The following is an 18,801-nucleotide window of genomic DNA, read 5'->3' on the forward strand; positions in this document are numbered from 1 at the left end:
AACAAGGAATAAACATAAAAGTTTATTTTCCATAAAATGTTCAAACTATTTTTCCTTAGGAAGGCAGATAAAGCACATATGCAAAACAAATGGAATCACTTTTTACCCCGTGCAAACTGCACCCACCCAAACGAACACCTTCAGTCTGTGATAGATTCCTCGTCATCAGAGCTGTAGTGGATGCTGTCATAGATGTCATCTATGAAGTTATTTTCTAGGAGGGAGGTGTCTTGGCCCATAGCTTTGCTGTACATCAGTTTGACAGAGTCCTGGTGTCTTCTGAGGCTGCTGACTCTCCTCTGAAGCATGGAGAAGAGACCTCTGCTCACAGCTTCCGACTGATTCAATTGCCAGCCTAACACCAACAATCGTAATGTGTAGGATAAATACAATGACGTATTCCTTAAGTACAATAGCAATTACAAGGTGCCAACATCAATTGTACATATTAATGAACGTTCCCCTACTTTGCCTGCTTAGGTCAAGTGCCACATGTGAAGCAAGGTCTTGCACATTTTCCGATTCCCTCTTTAGGCTTTCCCAGTGCTGCTAGACTTTCTTTAGGACAATTAACTCTTCCTCCTTCAGCCGTCTCAGGAGCATCACCCGGTCAAAGGCTATTTTCTTTGTGAGTAGGTCAGCTGTAAATTCATAAGAATGCAATGTGGATTTGTAACTTTAGCAGTGCTGTCTGTGGTTACGCAACTGAACAAACACAGATAACAAAACATCATCTCATCAAAACAAAAGGAGAATGGAATTATTTGCTACATTGCATGGCTTTGAAATTAATGAGAAATGAAGTGCGTGCAATTCAGGAAATGTAACAAACCTGTCTGACGGTAGAGGTTCTGTTTCCTTTGTTTGATGCTAAGAAACAGGACTTCAATTGTTATCTGTAGTACCTGGGGACCGTCCCATGTTCTCATTTGTTTCCTCTGAAATACAGTACATCTATAAATTAACAACGTATCTCCAGCACTGAGAAGTTGCACTCACATCCTGGAGGAACATAGGGCCTGTCAAGGTTTCTGTAACAAAAGACTTGTTATGTGGGCGGTGAATGAGCCCCAACCTGGATAACCAGGGAATGTTTAGTCTGCCTCCTACCCGTCCGGCTTGATTGCACGTGTCGGTGGAATACACCCTCTGAAGGTTAGCTCTGAGTCATTGGAGTACACAAGCCTCTCCACTACGTCAAGGTGACAGTCCAGGAGAGTTACATTTAGGATTATTTATATTTTGTATTAATTTACCTGTACTATCCCATTGCTGAACTTCTGTTGTACAGAGTCTCATCGCTTAACACCCAAATCACTCTTAAACTTTGAGAGTCTGGGTCTCTTCCTGGATTTTTGCTGTTGTCTGAGAACTATGACAAAAACTAAACAGAATAACTAATTGTTTAGTTTAAATAAATTAAATCCATAGATATAATACTTCTAAAATAAATGTATTGATCTACACAATACACCTTCAAATATCTTCTGGACAATACTCTGTGCAGGTTTTTTCTTCCTTCTGTTCCACCCCATAGCCTGGATGGTTAGCATGTCTGTTCTTGCTAGAAATGCCAAATAGAACTCCTTATTCCAGATAAGTATTAACATAGCTGAATAGAACAACCTTAAACAAAATGTTTACCTCCTTTGGACATTTGCTTGGAACAGATTGCAGCCCTCGACAAGAAGCTGTTCCCTTGTTCCACTTCCTCCCCCAGAGTTGTGCCAGCTCCTTCCTGATTCCGTCCTCCCCACTTAATCTTAATTTACATTTAAAAAAAAAAAATAGACTTGATATTGCAATTATGTGAATAACAAACATCTAAATGGGAAGCCTTGTAAAGGACTGACGCTGGAAATTCTCTTTGACCAGCTTAATAAAGAAAAACTGACCTGGCATTTCAAACGATGTGCCTTTGCATGCATGACAGAAAGAAGTGGCTTCATGTTTAAGAAGAGTGGCGAGCTCTGGACAATGACGGGCAACTTTGGTCAGGTATGGCCAAAATTTGCAGATCACATACACATGAATTGTATGTTCCTGCTTCCAGACAATTCCTTCTGCAAGAACAGTGGGGACGCAAATATCACTCCACGCATCATGTTGAGGCTCCTTAGAAGTATTCCATGGCGAGAGACGGCTACTTCGAGTCCCTCTTCATCAAGTTTGTCGTTTGTTTTCCTTGATGACTCTTTAGCTGCTGTCCACTGGGATGCTCCACATACTCCTTTTCCATAACCTTAGACAATGAAGTAGAAGAGTATAGGAAGAAATAATGTTTTGGGGGGGGAAGTGTTATTGGGACAGTGGTTAGGTTTTTTAAAATCTAGCTGAGGGCACTGAGCTACCCCCTGTGTTCGCTACAATGGAGATCAGAAGTTGGAGATTGACTGTCAACGCCATCAAAGAATCCTTTGTCATTAAAGGATTGAAAGGATACGTGAAATACATTAAATATATGACATATGGAATAGCAATCAAACTCAATAACTGATTGAGGGACACTTGACAATGTTGATAATTAATTTCATTACAAACTCAAAATATTTGAGCTAAAAATGACCTAAACTGCATTTGAAAACGTTCACACTGGACAAGGAAAAGACAAACCTTGTTTGGATTGTTTAAATGATATAGAGTACGGTGTTATTTGATAAATTATGAATACTTTTACATACCCTTTTTTGAATCGATACAGCTTCTTGTTCCCGTCCACTGACACTGCAAGCATGCTGGGTGAACAGACTGGGCAGTCAAAGTCCTGTATATCACAGACCAGGCTGGGCAGTCAAAGTCCTGTATATCACAGACCAGGCTGGGCAGTCAAAGTCCTGTATATCACAGACCAGGCTGGGCAGTCAAAGTCCTGTATATCACAGACCAGGCTGGGCAGTCAAAGTCCTGTATATCACAGACCAGGCTGGGCAGTCAAAGTCCTGTATATCACAGACCAGGCTGGGCAGTCAAAGTCCTGTATATCACAGACCTAATCAATTTCAGAGCGGCAGTACGTCCACTCAAAGAAGCTTTTTTGAAAAGTGTCCCCACAGATCATTCCGTTCTGGTAAGGGAAAAATACATATTTAAAATATATGAAATAACTTACAACAATAGTATAAACAAAACATACTATCATTCACTATGGCTGACTGGATTTGAGTTAAAGCAGGGCCAGTACATAGTATTGACAGCAAAGCAGGTGAAAGCCAATGCAAAAGTAGGATGAGTACTTATGTTGTAAAGAGCAGGAAATATTGGATGCAAGAGGGGCACAGATAAGGTGCATGGCCGGACAGTGGTGCAGGAGGCTAACACATACTGTAGCAAGAGACCTGAAGTTTTAACATAGTTATAGTACTGGAAATAAAGTTACGTTACACAAAGTGTTGTAACAAAATGTAACCTAGTTAACCTGAAGTCATACATTGGTAAAGCTGAGTATAATTGATTGTTACCCTGCCAAAGAAGTCAGTTCGCTGCTCCAAAATCCGCATAAACGCCAGACGGGACATTCCTGGGGCTGACACTTCCAGCTCCTCAAAAGAGCTGAACACATCTACCTGGTATATGGTGTCACAGTTGACAGTGGCAGGCCAGTACCCATTCTTTATCAGATCTGCCAAGTTTGCTGTCCAGGTGCTAAGACAAGTTGTGCAGGTAAGCACAGGCACTGTGACATTGTAGCGACCTTGAGGAAATAAATGTAATCTGAATTAATGTTGTTTTACATTGCATTGCTACATCACTGTTTGGTTCTTATATTGCACATACCATTTATTCCTACGAGTATTATATGTTTCCCAGGGCCAACATGGATGGTGCTTATCAGGCAACCACATATCACCTCTGGTACATCCAATGGTAAGAAACAATCTAGGGACAATATTTATATACAACAATAAACAAGAATACATTTGAACTTTGATATAATACATTCAGCCGCAAATTTTTTTAAAGCACACCCTGTTCATGAAGTGTATATTTGCCATCACTGTGGAGAGATATGGCTGTAGTTGGAGGAAGGGGCGTGTAGAACCCCTCGATCATGGACTCTCTGTTGTGTAGGGGGAACTTTGCATGTGTAGAGACATCGCAGCCTTCGCAGTAAAGCTGTTTCGGCAGAGTCTCTACATCGCAGAATAGCCCTTTTCACATTGCATGACTGACAGATCTTCTGAGAAACATGCTCTGCAGCCAGCAGAAAATCTACAATCTCAGGCCTGGACTCCCTCCTGTGAGAGTTCCTTCCTCACTCTCCAACTGTGTGATGCACCAGGCACAGCAGGATTTGAACACTCAGGGTCTTCTAAGTCAGCTAGGAGGATGTTCATTTCTCTATGAAGTATTGCTTTTTTGAAAACACAAAAATGGGAAAAGGATTAAAGTAAGAATGTGATATAATTAATCTATTAAAACGCATATTGGGCTGTCAGTAGGTGACAGCAAATATATCTATGCACAATCTATGGTGTGACAAGCCAAAAGCCTCAGCTTTGATTCTACAGTAAATTCAATTACAAGGCAGACCAAAATGTTGAGTAAAGTCTAAATTGGAATATCACACAATAGAACTTGATCCAATCATCGAAAATAAATTCTGAATGTTCTTAAAACAGCAACAACACACTTAGTACAAAACATTCTCTTTCCCTGACAGACTGACCAGGTGAAAGCTATGATCCCTTATTGATGTCACCTGTTAAATCCACCTCAGTGTAGATAAAGGGGAGGAGACAGATTAAAGGAGGATGTTTAAGCCTTGAGACATGGATTGTGTATGTGTGCCATTCAGAGGGTGACTGGGCAAGACAAAATATTTAAGTGCCTTTGAAAGGGGTATGGTAGTAGGTGCCAGGTCCAACGGTTTGTGTCAAGAACTGCAACGCTGCTGGGTTTTTCACGATCCGCATTTAATCGTGTGTATCAAGAATGGTCCACCACCCAAAGGACATCCAGCCAAATTGACAACTGTGGGAAGCATTTGAGTCGACATGGGCCAGCATCCATTTGGAATACTTTCGACACCTTGTGGAGTCCACACCCTGACGAATTGAGGCTGTTCTGAGCGCAAAAGGGAGTGCAACTCAATATTAGGAATATTTTGTACACTCAGTGTATTTTGACGACAGAGTAAACTCTCCTCAAAGGCAAATGCTTCCAGCTTCCACAATTACAGACAGTGGTTACAAAAAGGAACAACACTGTGTAAACATTCCAATAGTGGATTTGAATGAATTCAACTAAGACTAATTCCGTAATGTGGAACGGCAGATTGCTTCATATTAAAGGAAATGTGGAGGAAAAACCTCTGCCAGGATGTTGTTGTTGCACTCCCCTACAGAAGTATTTGGACAGTGATGCTAAAATGTTGAATTCATCTCTATACTCCAGCATTTTCAATTGCTTTGTCGAGAAGCTACCTGCAAGTAAGCATTTCGTTGGATCGTGTTACCATCTGTATCCTGTACATACGACTAATAAAACTTGCAACTAGACATACAGTGGCTTGCGAAAGTATTCGGCCCCCTTGAACTTTGCGACCTTTTGCCACATTTCAGGCTTCAAACATAAAGATATAAAACTGTATTTTTTTTGTGAAGAATCAACAACAAGTGGGACACAATCATGAAGTGGAACGACATTTATTGGATATTTCAAACTTTTTTAACAAATCAAAAACTGAAAAATTGGGCATGCAAAAATATTCAGCCCCTTTACTTTCAGTGCAGCAAACTCTCTCCAGAAGTTCAGTGAGGATCTCTGAATGATCCAATGTTGACCTAAATGACTAATGATGATAAATACAATCCACCTGTGTGTAATCAAGTCTCCGTATAAATGCACCTGCACTATGATAGTCTCAGAGGTCCGTTAAAAGCGCAGAGAGCATCATGAAGAACAAGGTACACACCAGGCAGGTCCGAGATACTGTTGTGAAGAAGTTTAAAGCTGGATTTGGATACAAAAAGATTTCCCAAGCTTTAAACATCCCAAGGAGCACTGTGCAAGCGAGAATATTGAAATAGAAGGAGTATCAGACCACTGCAAATCTACCAAGACCTGGCCGTCCCTCTAAACTTTCAGCTCATACAAGGAGAAGACTGATCAGAGATGCAGCCAAGAGGCCCATGATCACTCTGGATGAACTGCAGAGATCTACAGCTGAGGTGGGAGACTCTGTCCATAGGACAACAATCAGTCGTATATTGCACAAATCTGGCCTTTATGGAAGAGTGGCAAGAAGAAAGCCATTTCTTAAAGATATCCATAAAGTGTTGTTTAAAGTTTGCCACAAGCCACCTGGGAGACACACCAAACATGTGGAAGAAGGTGCTCTGGTCAGATGAAACCAAAATTGAACTTTTTGGCAACAATGCAAAACGTTATGTTTGGCGTAAAAGCAACACAGCTCATCACCCTGAACACACCATCCCCACTGTCAAACATGGTGGTGGCAGCATCATGGTTTGGGCCTGCTTTTCTTCAGCAGGAACAGGGAAGATGGTTAAAATTGATGGGAAGATGGATGGAGACAAATACAGGACCATTCTGGAAGAAAACCTGATGGAGTCTGCAAAAGACCTGAGACTGGGATGGAGATTTGTCTTCCAACAAGACAATGATCCAAAACATAAAGCAAAATCTACAATGGAATGGTTCAAAAATAAACATATCCAGGTGTTAGAATGGCCAAGTCAAAGTCCTGACCTGAATCCAATCGAGCATGTGTGGAAAGAACTGAAAACTGCTGTTCACAAATGCTCTCCATCCAACCTCACTGAGCTGGAGCTATTTTGCAAGGAGGAATGGGAAAAAATGTCAGTCTCTGGATGTGCAAAACTGATAGAGACATACCCCAAGCGACTTACAGCTGTAATCGCAGCAAAAGGTGGCGCTACACAGTATTAACTTAAGGGGGCTGAATAATTTTGCACGCCCAATTTTTCAGTTTTTGATTTGTTAAAGTTTGAAATATCCAATAAATGTCGTTCCACTTCATGATTGTGTCCCACTTGTTGTTGATTCTTCACAAAAAAATACAGTTTTATATCTTTATATTTGAAGCCTGAAATGTGGCAAAAGGTCGCAAAGTTCAAGGGGGCTGAATACTTTCGCAAGGCACTGTATAAAGTGCTTTCATTTCGAACCGGTAAGTCAGAAAAGTCTGAAAATACCCTGAAATAACCTCATATCAAACATTTGATCTCAAATCCCAAATTCTGGAGACTTGAGACACATTTAAAAATGTTGCATCACTGTCATAATAAAGATGCCGTGCAGTATAATTCAGTAACACCAAGATGACCCCAATTTTGAAAGTAAAACAATATTAACATACCTATTTCTTCATCAATGTTTAAAACTGGAGTGGATTCCAATCCACTGGTCCTTGTCTCTAAAATAAGATGTGCAAAAAAGGAAAGGATTAGACTTAAAGGGGCATTCAGAAGTTGATAAAGCCATTTTTGGATTTATATTAATGATATATGGTTAAAACTATTATTTTAATAACAATGATGGTAAGTTATTGCACTAATAGCTCTGTCAATAAATTGAAAGTGGTTACAATTCACCAACCCCATCACTCAGCTTTTAATAAAAACAGGGGAGGGAAGTGTGCTTTGTTATTGTAACGGTTTTCTGTATGAGAAGGAGAGTCGGACCAAAATGCAGCGTGTAGATTGCGATCCATGTTTTAATGAACAAACGTAAAACACGAATCAATACAAACACTACAAAATAAAGAACGTGATGAACGTAACGAAAACCTAAACAGCCCTATCTGGTGAAAACACATAGACAGGAACAATCACCCACAAACACACAGTGAAACCCAGGCTACCTAAATATGGTTCCCAATCAGAGACAATGACGAACACCTGCCTCTGATTGAGAACCATATCAGGCCGAACATAGAACTAGACAAACTAGACATGTAACATAGAATGCCCACTCAAATCACACCCTGACCAACCACAACATAGAAATATACAAAGTAAACTATGGTCAGGGTGTGACAGTACCCCCCCCCCCCCCAAGGTGCGGACTCCGGCCGCAAAACCTGAACCTATAGGGGAGGGTCTGGGTGGGCATCTGTCCGCGGTGGCGGCTCTGGCGCTGGACCCCACTCCATAATCGTTTTAGTCCACCTCCTTTGCGTCCCTAGATAGGTTACCCTCCTTAATGACCGCTCGGGACAGAGGGACAGCTCGGGACAGAGGTAGCTCGGGACTGATGGGTAGCTCAGCACTGAGAGGAAGCTCAGCACTGAGAGGAAGCTCAGCACTGAGAGGAAGCCCAGGCAGGTAGTTGGATCTAGCAGATCCTGGTCGACTGGCAGATCTAGAAGAGTCTGGTCGACTGGCAGATCTGGAAGAGTCTCGTCGACTGGCAGATCTGGAAGAGTCTGGTCGACTGGCAGATCTGGAAGAGTCTGGTCGACTGGCAGATCTGGAAGAGTCTGGTCGACTGGCAGATCTGGAAGAGTCTGGTCGACTGGCAGATCTGGAAGAGTCTGGTCGACTGGCAGCTCTGGAAGAGTCTGGTCGACTGGCAGATCTGGAAGAGTCTGGTCGACTGGCAGATCTGGAAGAGTCTGGTCGACTGGCAGATCTGGAAGAGTCTGGTCGACTGGCAGATCTGGAAGAGTCTGGTCGACTGGCAGATCTGGAAGAGTCTGGTCGACTGGCAGATCTGGAAGAGTCTGGTCGACTGGCAGATCTGGCTGCTCCATGCTGACTGGCTGCTCCATGATGACTGGCAGCTCTGGCTGCTCCATGCTGACTGGCTGCTCCATGCTGACTGGCAGCTCTGGCTGCTCCATGCTGACTGGCTGCTCCATGCTGACTGGCAGCTCTGGCTGCTCCATGCTGACTGGCTGCTCTGGCTGCTCCATGCTGACTGGCTGCTCCATGCTGACTGGCTGCTCCATGCTGACTGGCGGCCCTGGCTGCTCCATGCTGACTGGCGGCCCTGGCTGCTCCATGCTGACTGGCGGCCCTGGCTGCTCCATGCTAATTGGCTGCTCCATGCTGACTGGCAGCTCTGGCTGCTCCATGCTGACTGGCTGCTCTGGCTGCTCCATGCTGACTGGCAGCTCCATGCTGACTGGCTGCTCCATGCTGACTGGCGGCCCTGGCTGCTCCATGCTGACTGGCGGCCCTGGCTGCTCCATGCTGACTGGTGGCCCTGGCTGCTCCATACTGACTGGCGGCCCTGGCTGCTCCATACTGACTGGCGGCCCTGGCTGCTCCATGCTAACTGGCAGCTCTGGCGGCTCCTTGCAGACTGGCAGCTCTGGCGGCTCCTTGCAGACTGGCAGCTCTGGCGGCTCCTTGCAGACTGGCAGCTCTGGCGGCATCCTGCAGACAGGCAGCTCTGGCGGCTCCTTGCAGACTGGCAGCTCCTTGCAGACTGGCAGCTCTATGCAGACTGGCAGCTCCTTGCAGACTGGCAGCTCCTTGCAGACTGACAGCTCCTTGCAGACTGACAGCTCCTTGCTAACTGGCAGCTCTATGCTAACTGGCAGCTCTATGCTAACTGGCAGTTCTGAACAGGCGGGAGACTCCGGCAGCGCTGTAGAGAAGGAAGGCTCTAACAGCGCTAAACAGGCGGGAGACTCCGACAGCGCTGGAGAGGAGGAGGGCTCCGACAGCGCTGGACAGGCGAGGCGCACTGTAGGCCTGATGCGTGGTGCTGGCACTGGTGGTACTGGGCCGAGGACACGCACAGGAAGCCTGGTGCGGGGAGCTGCTACCGGAGGGCTGGGGTGTGGAGGTGGAACTGGAAAAACCGGACCGTGCAGGCGCACTGGAGCTCTTGAGCACCGAGCCTGCCCAACCTTACCTGGTTGAATGCTCACGGTCGCCCTGCCAGTGCGGCGAGGTGGAATAGCCCGCACTGGACTATGCAGGCGAACCGGAGACACCGAGCGCAAGGCTGGTGCCATGTAAACCGGCCCAAGGAGACGCACTGGGGACCAGCTGCGTAGAGCCGGCTTCATGGCATTAGGCTCGACGCTCAATCTAGCCCGGCAGACACGCGGAGCTGGAATATACCGCACCGGGCTATGCACCCGCACTGGAGACACCGTGCGCACCACTGCATAACACGGTGCCTGTCCGGTCTCTCTAGCCCCCCGGTAAGCACAGGGAGTCTGCCCAGGTCTCCTACCTGGCATAGCCATACTCCCTGTTAGCCCCCCCCCAAGAAATTTTTGGGGCTGCCTCTCAGGCTTCCATCCGCGTCGCCGTGCTGCCTTCTCATACCAGCGCCTCTCTGCTTTCACCGCCTCCATTCTACGATAACCTTCCTCGCACTGCTCCAGCGAATCCCAGGCGGGCTCCGGCACTCTCCCTGGGTCGGCCGCCCACCTGTCGATCTCCTCCCAAGTAGTATACTCCATACTGTACTCCTCCTTGGGCTGTTCCTGTTGTTTCTTCTCCCGCTGCACCTTAGTGCGGCTACACTCCCCTGGTTTAGCCCAGGGTCCTCTCCCGTCGAGGATTTCCTCCCATGTCCAGAAATCCTTATTGCGCATCTCCTCGCGCTGCTCCTGCCTGTTGACACGCTGCTTGGTCCTTTTGTGGTGGGTGATTCTGTAACGGTTTTCTGTATGAGAAGGAGAGTCGGACCAAAATGCAGCGTGTAGATTGCGATCCATGTTTTAATGAACAAACGTAAAACACGAATGAATACAAACACTACAAAATAAAGAACGTGATGAACGTAACGAAAACCTAAACAGCCCTATCTGGTGAAAACACATAGACAGGAACAATCACCCACAAACACACAGTGAAACCCAGGCTACCTAAATATGGTTCCCAATCAGAGACAATGACGAACACCTGCCTCTGATTGAGAACCATTATCAGGCCGAACATAGAACTAGACAAACTAGACATGTAACATAGAATGCCCACTCAAATCACACCCTGACCAACCACAACATAGAAATATACAAAGTAAACTATGGTCAGGGTGTGACAGTTATTGTTTCAACTACCAATTATAGATTTAATAAAAATACAATAAATGAATTACAAGGCCACTGAATAACAAGGAATTGTGTAGATTAATATATCCATGCGCTCATCAATACCTGATTCTTCCTCCTCAGTGACTGGTCCAGAAGGTTGCACTAGTCTGGCTCTTGATGTACTGGCCCTTGGAGCTGAAAAAAAATGAGAATAAAAAGCTTTTTAATACAAAAGATTTGCTGGAGTTCTGACTCTCCTTTCGTTAAATATGTATTTTCATCAGAGACAGACAACAGTTAGAGACAGGGAAAGGTGGGATCAGACCTGCATGTAATGTATTATGTGCTGTGGGTAGATGGTACTAGACCGGCCTATGGCACGGCAACAAACCTTTGATATGCTATGATACAGTATGTTTGAAAGGAAAAAGTCACATCAGGGACCAATAAAATTAAACACCTAGACGGGATGAAACTTACCAACAGAAGTGGATGTAGTTGCCTTCCTGGTTTGAGGAACAATCTGTCCTCTCATCCCTTTGTCTCCATCTGAACCTAATCCCTGGAGGCTTGTTTGTCTTTTTCTTCTTATTTTCCTAAAAAAGTGCATTTCAATTATCATGGCTGGCCCACTAATAAAAGTCTCCCACAAGCATGGCTTGCTTGTGCACATATGGAGCACAAGCAATACTTTTATTGAGGAAAGGCACCTGCAGTAGACCCACGTTCTGGCTCACTCACACAGCTTAAATGTGTAGAAGTTCACACGGATGCTAACAAGTGCACCCTTGTGCCTCATGCTCAATGGGCACTACTCTGGACGGCTCTGACTTAGAATACGTGGACAACTACAAATACCTGGGTGTCTGGTTAGACTGTAAACTCTCCTTCCAGACTCACATTAAGCATCTCCAATCCAAAATTAAATCTAGAATTGGCTTCCTATATCGCAACAAAGCATCCTTCACTCATGCTGCCAAACATACCCTCGTAAAACTGACCATCCTACCGATCCTCGACTTCGGTGATGTCATCTATAAAATAGCCTCCAACACTCTACTCAACAAACTGGATGCAGTCTATCACAGTGCCATCAGTTTTGTCACCAAAGCCCCACACACTACCCACCATTGCGACCTGTACGCTCTCGTTGGTTGGCCCTCGCTTCATACTCGTCGCCAAACCCACTGGCTACAGGTTATCTACAAGTCTCTGCTAGGTAAAGCCCCGCCTTATCTCAGCTCACTGGTCACCATAGCAGCACCCACTCGTAGCACGCGCTCCAGCAGGTATATCTCACTGGTCACCCCCAAAGCCAATTCCTCCTTTGGTCGTCTTTCCTTTCAGTTCTCTGCTGCCCATGACTGGAACGAATTGCAAAAATCTCTGAAGCTGGAGACTCACATCTCCCTCACGAGCTTTAAGCACCAGCTGTCAGAGCAGTTTACAGATCACTGCACCTGTACTTAGCCTATCTGTAAAGAGCCCCTCTACCTACCTCATCCCCATACTGGTATTTATTTAGCTCCTTTGCACCCCAGTATCTCTACCTGCACATTCATCTTCTGCCGATCTACCATTCCAGTGTTTAATTGGAATTTGTAATTACTTCGCCACCATGACCTATTTATTTCCTTAACTTACCTCATTTGCACTCACTGTATATAGACTTTTTGTTTTCTTTTGTTCTACTGTATTATTGACTGTATGTTTTGTTTATTCCATGTGTAACTCTGTGTTGTTGTATGTGTCGAATTGCTACGCTTTTATCTTGGCCAGGTCGCAGTTGCAAATGAGAACTTGTTCTCAACTAGCCTACCTGGTTAAATAAAAGGTGAAATAAATAAATAAAAAATATCATTGATGCCCGTGTTCAGGTCATATCACGGAGTCTACGTTTAAATTCACATCTGTGCCAGGTGGGGTCTACTTTGACAAACAAAAAGCAATGATAAATCATAACGCTGTGGTGCTGGGGTTGTGTTGGGAATATTTATGCACGTATGGGAGCTGTAGGGGTTACATTACCGGTAATGTACGACTTGTTACATTACCCGTTCTGGGTTGAGCTCCTCGGCCAGTCTTTTTGCCTCGTTAATGGCCTCGTCCAGTTGGGCTTGTGGGTCCTTCTCTTGGTTGAGCTCCTCGGCAAGGCGTTCTGCCTTTTTAATAGCCTCATCCAGTTGGTCTTGGGGGTCTTCAAAGGACTTACCATCTCAAAAGAAACAAAGAGAAAACTTCCAATCCTAACACATTCCTTCACATAGTAACCTCCCCCGTCTATGAGAAAAGCTGCATGTCATTGATAGCGTGTGTGTTTTACTATGTCCTGTACGTCACTAAAGGTCATCATCCTCCCGTCACTAAAGGTCATCATCCTCCTCCACACACAGACTGACTGATCTACAAATCACTTTGCATAACAAATACATATCTATTATTACTTGCAGATCAGTCAGTCTTTACCAACAATGCACTATTAGTCTGTCACTTCCTTGTTCATGTTGTTCTATGGCATGTGTGCAACTCCAGTCCTTAAAGGCTACAGTGTCTACAAGTTTTGATCAATTTAGATCATTGACTAGTTAGGCCCAACTCTCACCTGATTGTCTGTCTTAACAGGATTTCATCAACTCCTTTACGTCCCTCCAAGGCTCCCTCTCACCTTCTTCCAAGGAGAAGTCGCAAGATGAATACAGATTAAGTGGCAATGTGTATTTCTTTGAAGATGCAAAGAGGAAAAGGGGGAATATATAGCCAAATGTATAGGTGGCTAAAATAATAAGTGAGAATGATATCCAAATATACGCAAGTAATGCAACAAAAATATCAAAACATTCTATGTTGTGTATGCAACTTTCCTAATTCACCTTAGTTACGTAACCTTCCTTACTGGTTTGGTTTAACACGTTTTTTTGAAACCAAACACTTTAACAAACACAAAACAAATGTGTATGTATGCTGTATTTCTGACAAGGGACGAACTGGCGACCTACCTGTTATCTGTCCAGGGTCGATGTGTGGGCGAAAAATCTACAAACAACAAATGTCACATGGCCGAATGTCATGTAACCATTCTTGTTCTTCTTGTAACATTCCGGTAGGCTAGACACTTTCCGGTGTTTTTCTGCCAGTCACAGGTCGACGCAGGTATTACACATGATTGATCGTTCTCATAACCGTAGGTGCAGCCAAGTTGAAATACGAACGCTTTCTAGCTATTTCGCACTGACGGTACTTTGAACACAAGATAGTTTCTTGTGAAAAGGTGCTTACACTCAGAGCCATGTATTTACACTCAGCCACCCTAGCCTTAGTACGGGTTAACGTTTTGGTCATTTTGGTTGGCCAACTAAATTTAAGACTACAATAATGACAACATACGTTTCCCCAAATGTTATAAGAAAAAAAATGTTTTGGTATTTATGGACAATGGCAAGGCTGCTATTGTGTTTCAGTTACATGCTGGTCAATAAAAATGTTTTACACGTTTGTTTTTTGTAAGAAATACATGGACATGCATTGCTTACATTCATTCTATACTGAAAGTCTGTTCATAAAAATCGATAACAGTACATACAACCACAATGTTTTAATAGGGATTAAACAAATACAAAATATCTACATATTCATAACGTTAAATAAATAATGAAATACAGGCTATCGCGTCTACGGTTGTTGCAAAGGCTTGTGTGTCGCCTACTGGTTGAATTCGTGTCTTGTCGCACCAATTAAGTTGCACACAAATTCGTATATTTTCGAACGAATTGAACCACACAAAAATGCACAAAAGCGCACGAAATCTACTGAAATACATTTTGTACATATATGCGCGAATTGAATGTGAGGTTGGGCTGGAAACACAGGCAAATAGCCAACAACACAGGAATAGACATAACAAAACAATAATGTTTACAACACTTCCAGCAGTGAGGGAATGCAAAGTAACGAGATGACTGGCGAGACTCTCTCTCTATGCTGCACAAACACTTAATGTTAAGTGGGATAAGTGAAAGTGAAGTTGGCAAGCCCCTGCGAGGGGAAAGATACAGACACAGAGACACTAGCTGTGCTCGAATACCCATACTGTATACTTGAGAGTATACTACATACTATTTGTTCACAGTATACTGAAATAAACTAACATTATTCTTCCTGTTGAGCATACTAGCGCTTCGTCTGTTTACCGGAAGTTGATGCTGTGTTGCTATGCAACTTCTTGCTTGCATGTTAGCATTATATATTACGACTTCATTAACAATGTCCATTAAGAACGCACAGCGACTATACAACTTAACTAAGCTAAGAATGACATGAATAATCAAGTCAATAGGTTGCGTTTGTATATTCACTCCGGCTAGCTATTCCGACGATTTCAGAGCACACTCGTCTGTGTGCCGAATATACAAACGCTCAACACCGTTGAATACAGCTGGTGTCAGTAAACATCAGCAAAAAGCGTAATTATATTATTGCCAGCTGCACTGTTAGTCACCAACGCTCTGGATACATGAAAACAGCCTAACCAGCTCTGCTAGGGAGAGTAAAATGGTCAGAGTGAGGTGTTCTCTAATTTGTATCTGGAAGTAGCTAGCCAACGTTAGCCAGTTAGCTTAGGTGCTTGACTGTCATTGTGAGTTCAGAATGCTCGGATCAACCAGAGCGCGCTCTGAGAGTGAAACGGAATTCACGGACACAGAGTTGGGTAGTTAGTTAGATAGCATATAGTTAATATACAGGCACGTTCGATGTATTAGTGGCCAACTAACGTTAGGTAGCTAGCTGACATACTGGTACATGCTGCTGTAATGATACATGTGTGGTTCATAAGGATAGCGTAGCTAACAAATTGTCAGCCAACATACTGTAACTTGTTACTTATTTGAAAAGTAATTACTGTATTACATTGCTCAACATTTGTCATAATTAGTTAAAGCAATTAATTTGTCTCTGCATATTTTCTGCCATTTTCTTAAAATCTGAAAACGTTGTGATGCCACCCCCATTTTCGGAAGATTTGCCTTATGGGCCTTCAAAGCACGGAAATAGTGTTCACTGCTTGTATACTTTGTATTTTGGCGATCATCCGGTGCGTCTTGCATGTCCCTGTCCGGTAACTTCTTGCATACTATATCCATGCTATGACCAATAAGCATACTACATACTCAATTTACGTCACAAATAGTGCGGTTAGTATGAGTGTTCGAACAGCTACTGTTAATAGCTAGCTAAATAGCCAACCTATAATTGTATCAGACAATAGCGGACTCAAATCCCGGTGGGCTGGTCAACCTCTGGGCCGGTGGGCTGCCTGCCTTATACATTTTTCACTACTAATAAAAAAGTTGGCAGAAGGTAGAGCGACACGGGCCAACCCCCTCTTTCCCCCAGGCCGGTTTGTCTATTCCAAACCAACGTCTATGCAACCATTAGCCCCGCCCCCTTTGTCTCACTCCACACACTTTAACACAGCTCGAAAACTAGCTACAATAGAAAATGGAAAAGCAGAGTAAAACATGTAAGGGTGGGGCTGAAAAGTTAAGAGACAAGTCAAAAGTCTTCACTCAAATGCAAGTAAATGTAAAAAACGAACCGACTTATTTGGTAGTAGTAGTACCAGTGCCACAGACACTAACATCAAGTGCTAGACCTGGCAAGAGGAAGATGCCACAACCCGGTTCACAGATAAAAGAGTAGACGAAGCGGTAGACATGTGCCTAAATGTGTTACAAATACTACATGTATATAATAATTTATTTTTATTTGACCTTTTATTTAACTAGGCAAGTCAGTTAAAACTTCTTGCGGATCAGTGGGACGCTAGTGTCCCATTTTGACAACTTCCGGTGAAATTGCAGAGTGCCAAATTTAAATTAAATTACTATAAATATTAAATTTCATGATTTCACAAGTGCAATACATCAAAATAAAGCTTAACTTGTTGTTAATCCAGCCGCCGTGTCAGATTTCAAAAAAGCTTTATGGCGAAAGCAAACCATGCGATTATCTGAGGATAGCGCCCAGCACACAAATGCATAACAAATCATTATCAACCAGGGAGTTGCGACACGAAAGTCAGAAATAGCGATATAATATATGCCTTACCTTTGAAGATCTTCTTCTGTTGGCACTCCAAAAGGTCCCAGTTACATCACAAATGGTCCTTTTGTTTGATAATGTCCTTCTTTTATATGGTGCGCTTCCGTCAATAATCCACTCGTTTCCCCCCCTTCAAAATGCATACAAAATGAATCCCAAACGTTACCAATAAACTTATCCAAACAAGTCAATCAACGTTTATAATCAAACCTTAGGTACCCGAATACGCAAATAAACTATCAAATTTAAGACGGAGAATTGTTATTGTCTTTAGCGGAGAAAAATACCAAAGAATGCGCTCTCATTTAAGTGCTTGGGAACACTACAACCAAAATGGGAGCCACCTAGAAAAACTACAATTTCTGGCTCATTTTTCCAAAAACCAGCCCGAAACTCTTTCTAAAGACTGTTGACATCTAGTGGAAGCCCTAGGAACTGCAATCGGGCACGATTTCGCCCTATTAGAAAAGTGCCAGCCATTGAAATCAGTGGTAGGATGATTTTTTTTTGGAGGGAAGGGGGGGTTTGTCCTCGGGGTTTCACCTGCCATTTCAGTTCTGTTATACTCACAGACATTATTTTAACAGTTTTAGAAACTTTAGAGTGTTTCCTATCCAAATCGACCAATTATATGCATACCCTAGCTTCTGAGTCTGAGTAGCAGGCAGTTTACTTTGGGCACGCTTTTCATCCGGACGTCAAAATACCGCCCCCTATCCCAAAGAAGTTAAGAACAAATTCTTATTTTCAATGACGGCCTAGGAACAGTGGGTTAACTGCCTTGTTCAAGGGCAAAATGACAGATTTTTACCTAGTCAGCTTGGTGTTTCGATCTTGCAACCTTTTGGTTACTGGCCCAACACTCTAACCACTAGGCTACCCTGCCACACCCATGAATGAAATGAGTGAAATGCAAATATTTGTGCCACGGGCAGGGGAAAGGGGACACCGGAGCTCAACCCGCTTGATGAGCGACTTGCTGGTATTATAGGGGATTCCCTCCTGAGTAGAGTAGTGACGGAGGTGGAAGGGGGCAGGGACATGCAAGACGCATCGGATGATCCAGGTATGTAATTAGTATTCCCTCGTTTGAAAAGAGTAAACAAAATGCATTCAAGTTGTGTTTAAAAGTTTATTTACACAAACAATTGTGACATTTTCTATTGTTTTTGTCGCTGCGTGTTCCTGCGGGGTCGGTGGTGCTGCAGCTGAGCAGGAGCTGACTGCGCCCAGCCCCGGCGTCTCCACTGCACCACATGCGTCACAACCCTCCGGAAGCCGTGTCCTCATAGATGTAGTCCTGCAAACGCAAAGAGACACCATCTACGCTATTAACGAGGTTGCCAAGGAGTTGAAGTGGAACAGGCACGGCTTGGTTTTTGCGGGTGCTTCTCTGTAAAGCTGGGCCCACTACAGCACAGAAATCTAAGAGAACAGCTCTTGGTAATCGGACCGGCTCATAAGCCACTCATCATCGTTGGCAAGTAAATCTTGCTGGTCTCTGAAAATTTGCTCTCTCCGCCGAATTCTTCCATTTGCCAAATCTTCCAACAGTGCCAAAGCAGCCGTTGTGCGTCATTACACGTTGTAATTGCATTCCATTTTATACCCACCCATTTGATTGTCAAAGCCAGCCAATTGCTTAACACCTTCAGGTGTTGTAATTACCCTGATTGTAACTGGCAATGACAGGCCCATTATCACATTGACAGTTCAGC

At 43.8% G+C, this 18,801-nt stretch overlaps 1 protein-coding gene across 12 annotated transcripts; it reads right to left on the bottom strand.

The window, feature by feature from the left end:
• LOC110491745 lies at nucleotides 1-15,431 on the bottom strand. Of its 12 annotated transcripts, XR_002468873.2 has the most exons (15): nucleotides 13,981-14,430; nucleotides 13,587-13,652; nucleotides 13,039-13,199; nucleotides 11,465-11,580; nucleotides 11,108-11,179; nucleotides 7,343-7,399; nucleotides 3,966-4,351; nucleotides 3,775-3,876; nucleotides 3,459-3,691; nucleotides 2,682-3,064; nucleotides 1,896-2,242; nucleotides 1,645-1,762; nucleotides 833-938; nucleotides 468-641; nucleotides 1-355 (listed from the first exon to the last, which is right to left on the bottom strand). XR_002468873.2 is itself a non-coding variant. In XM_036946625.1 (8 exons), the coding sequence occupies exons 3-8, from the start codon at nucleotides 13,197-13,199 to the stop codon at nucleotides 3,411-3,413; spliced, it is 789 nt and encodes a 262-aa protein (XP_036802520.1). In that variant the 5' UTR covers nucleotides 13,587-13,652; nucleotides 13,981-15,431; the 3' UTR covers nucleotides 3,071-3,410. The 12 variants fall into 12 exon arrangements, 1 of the variants encoding a protein (XP_036802520.1); XR_002468877.2 differs by having other exon boundaries at nucleotides 3,459-3,642; nucleotides 3,775-4,351; nucleotides 13,981-14,435; XR_002468874.2 differs by having other exon boundaries at nucleotides 3,775-4,351; nucleotides 13,587-13,649; nucleotides 13,981-14,434.
• Nucleotides 15,432-18,801: the final 3,370 nt, after the last annotated feature.

The sequence above is a fragment of the Oncorhynchus mykiss genome, chromosome 16, assembly GCF_013265735.2.
Source record: "Oncorhynchus mykiss isolate Arlee chromosome 16, USDA_OmykA_1.1, whole genome shotgun sequence".
Classification (NCBI taxonomy): domain Eukaryota; kingdom Metazoa; phylum Chordata; class Actinopteri; order Salmoniformes; family Salmonidae; genus Oncorhynchus; species Oncorhynchus mykiss.

Excerpts from the sequence above, each read along its gene's own strand:
- LOC110491745 (XM_036946625.1), bottom strand. The coding sequence starts at position 13,199 with ATGGTAAGTCCTTTGAAGACCCCCAAGACCAACTGGATGAGGCTATTA. Across the intron at positions 11,180-11,464 it reads AACTACATCCACTTCTGTTG|CTCCAAGGGCCAGTACATCA; the intron begins GTAAGTTTCATC and ends ATTTTTTTTCAG. Across the intron at positions 7,400-11,107 it reads CACTGAGGAGGAAGAATCAG|AGACAAGGACCAGTGGATTG; the intron begins GTATTGATGAGC and ends ATCTTATTTTAG.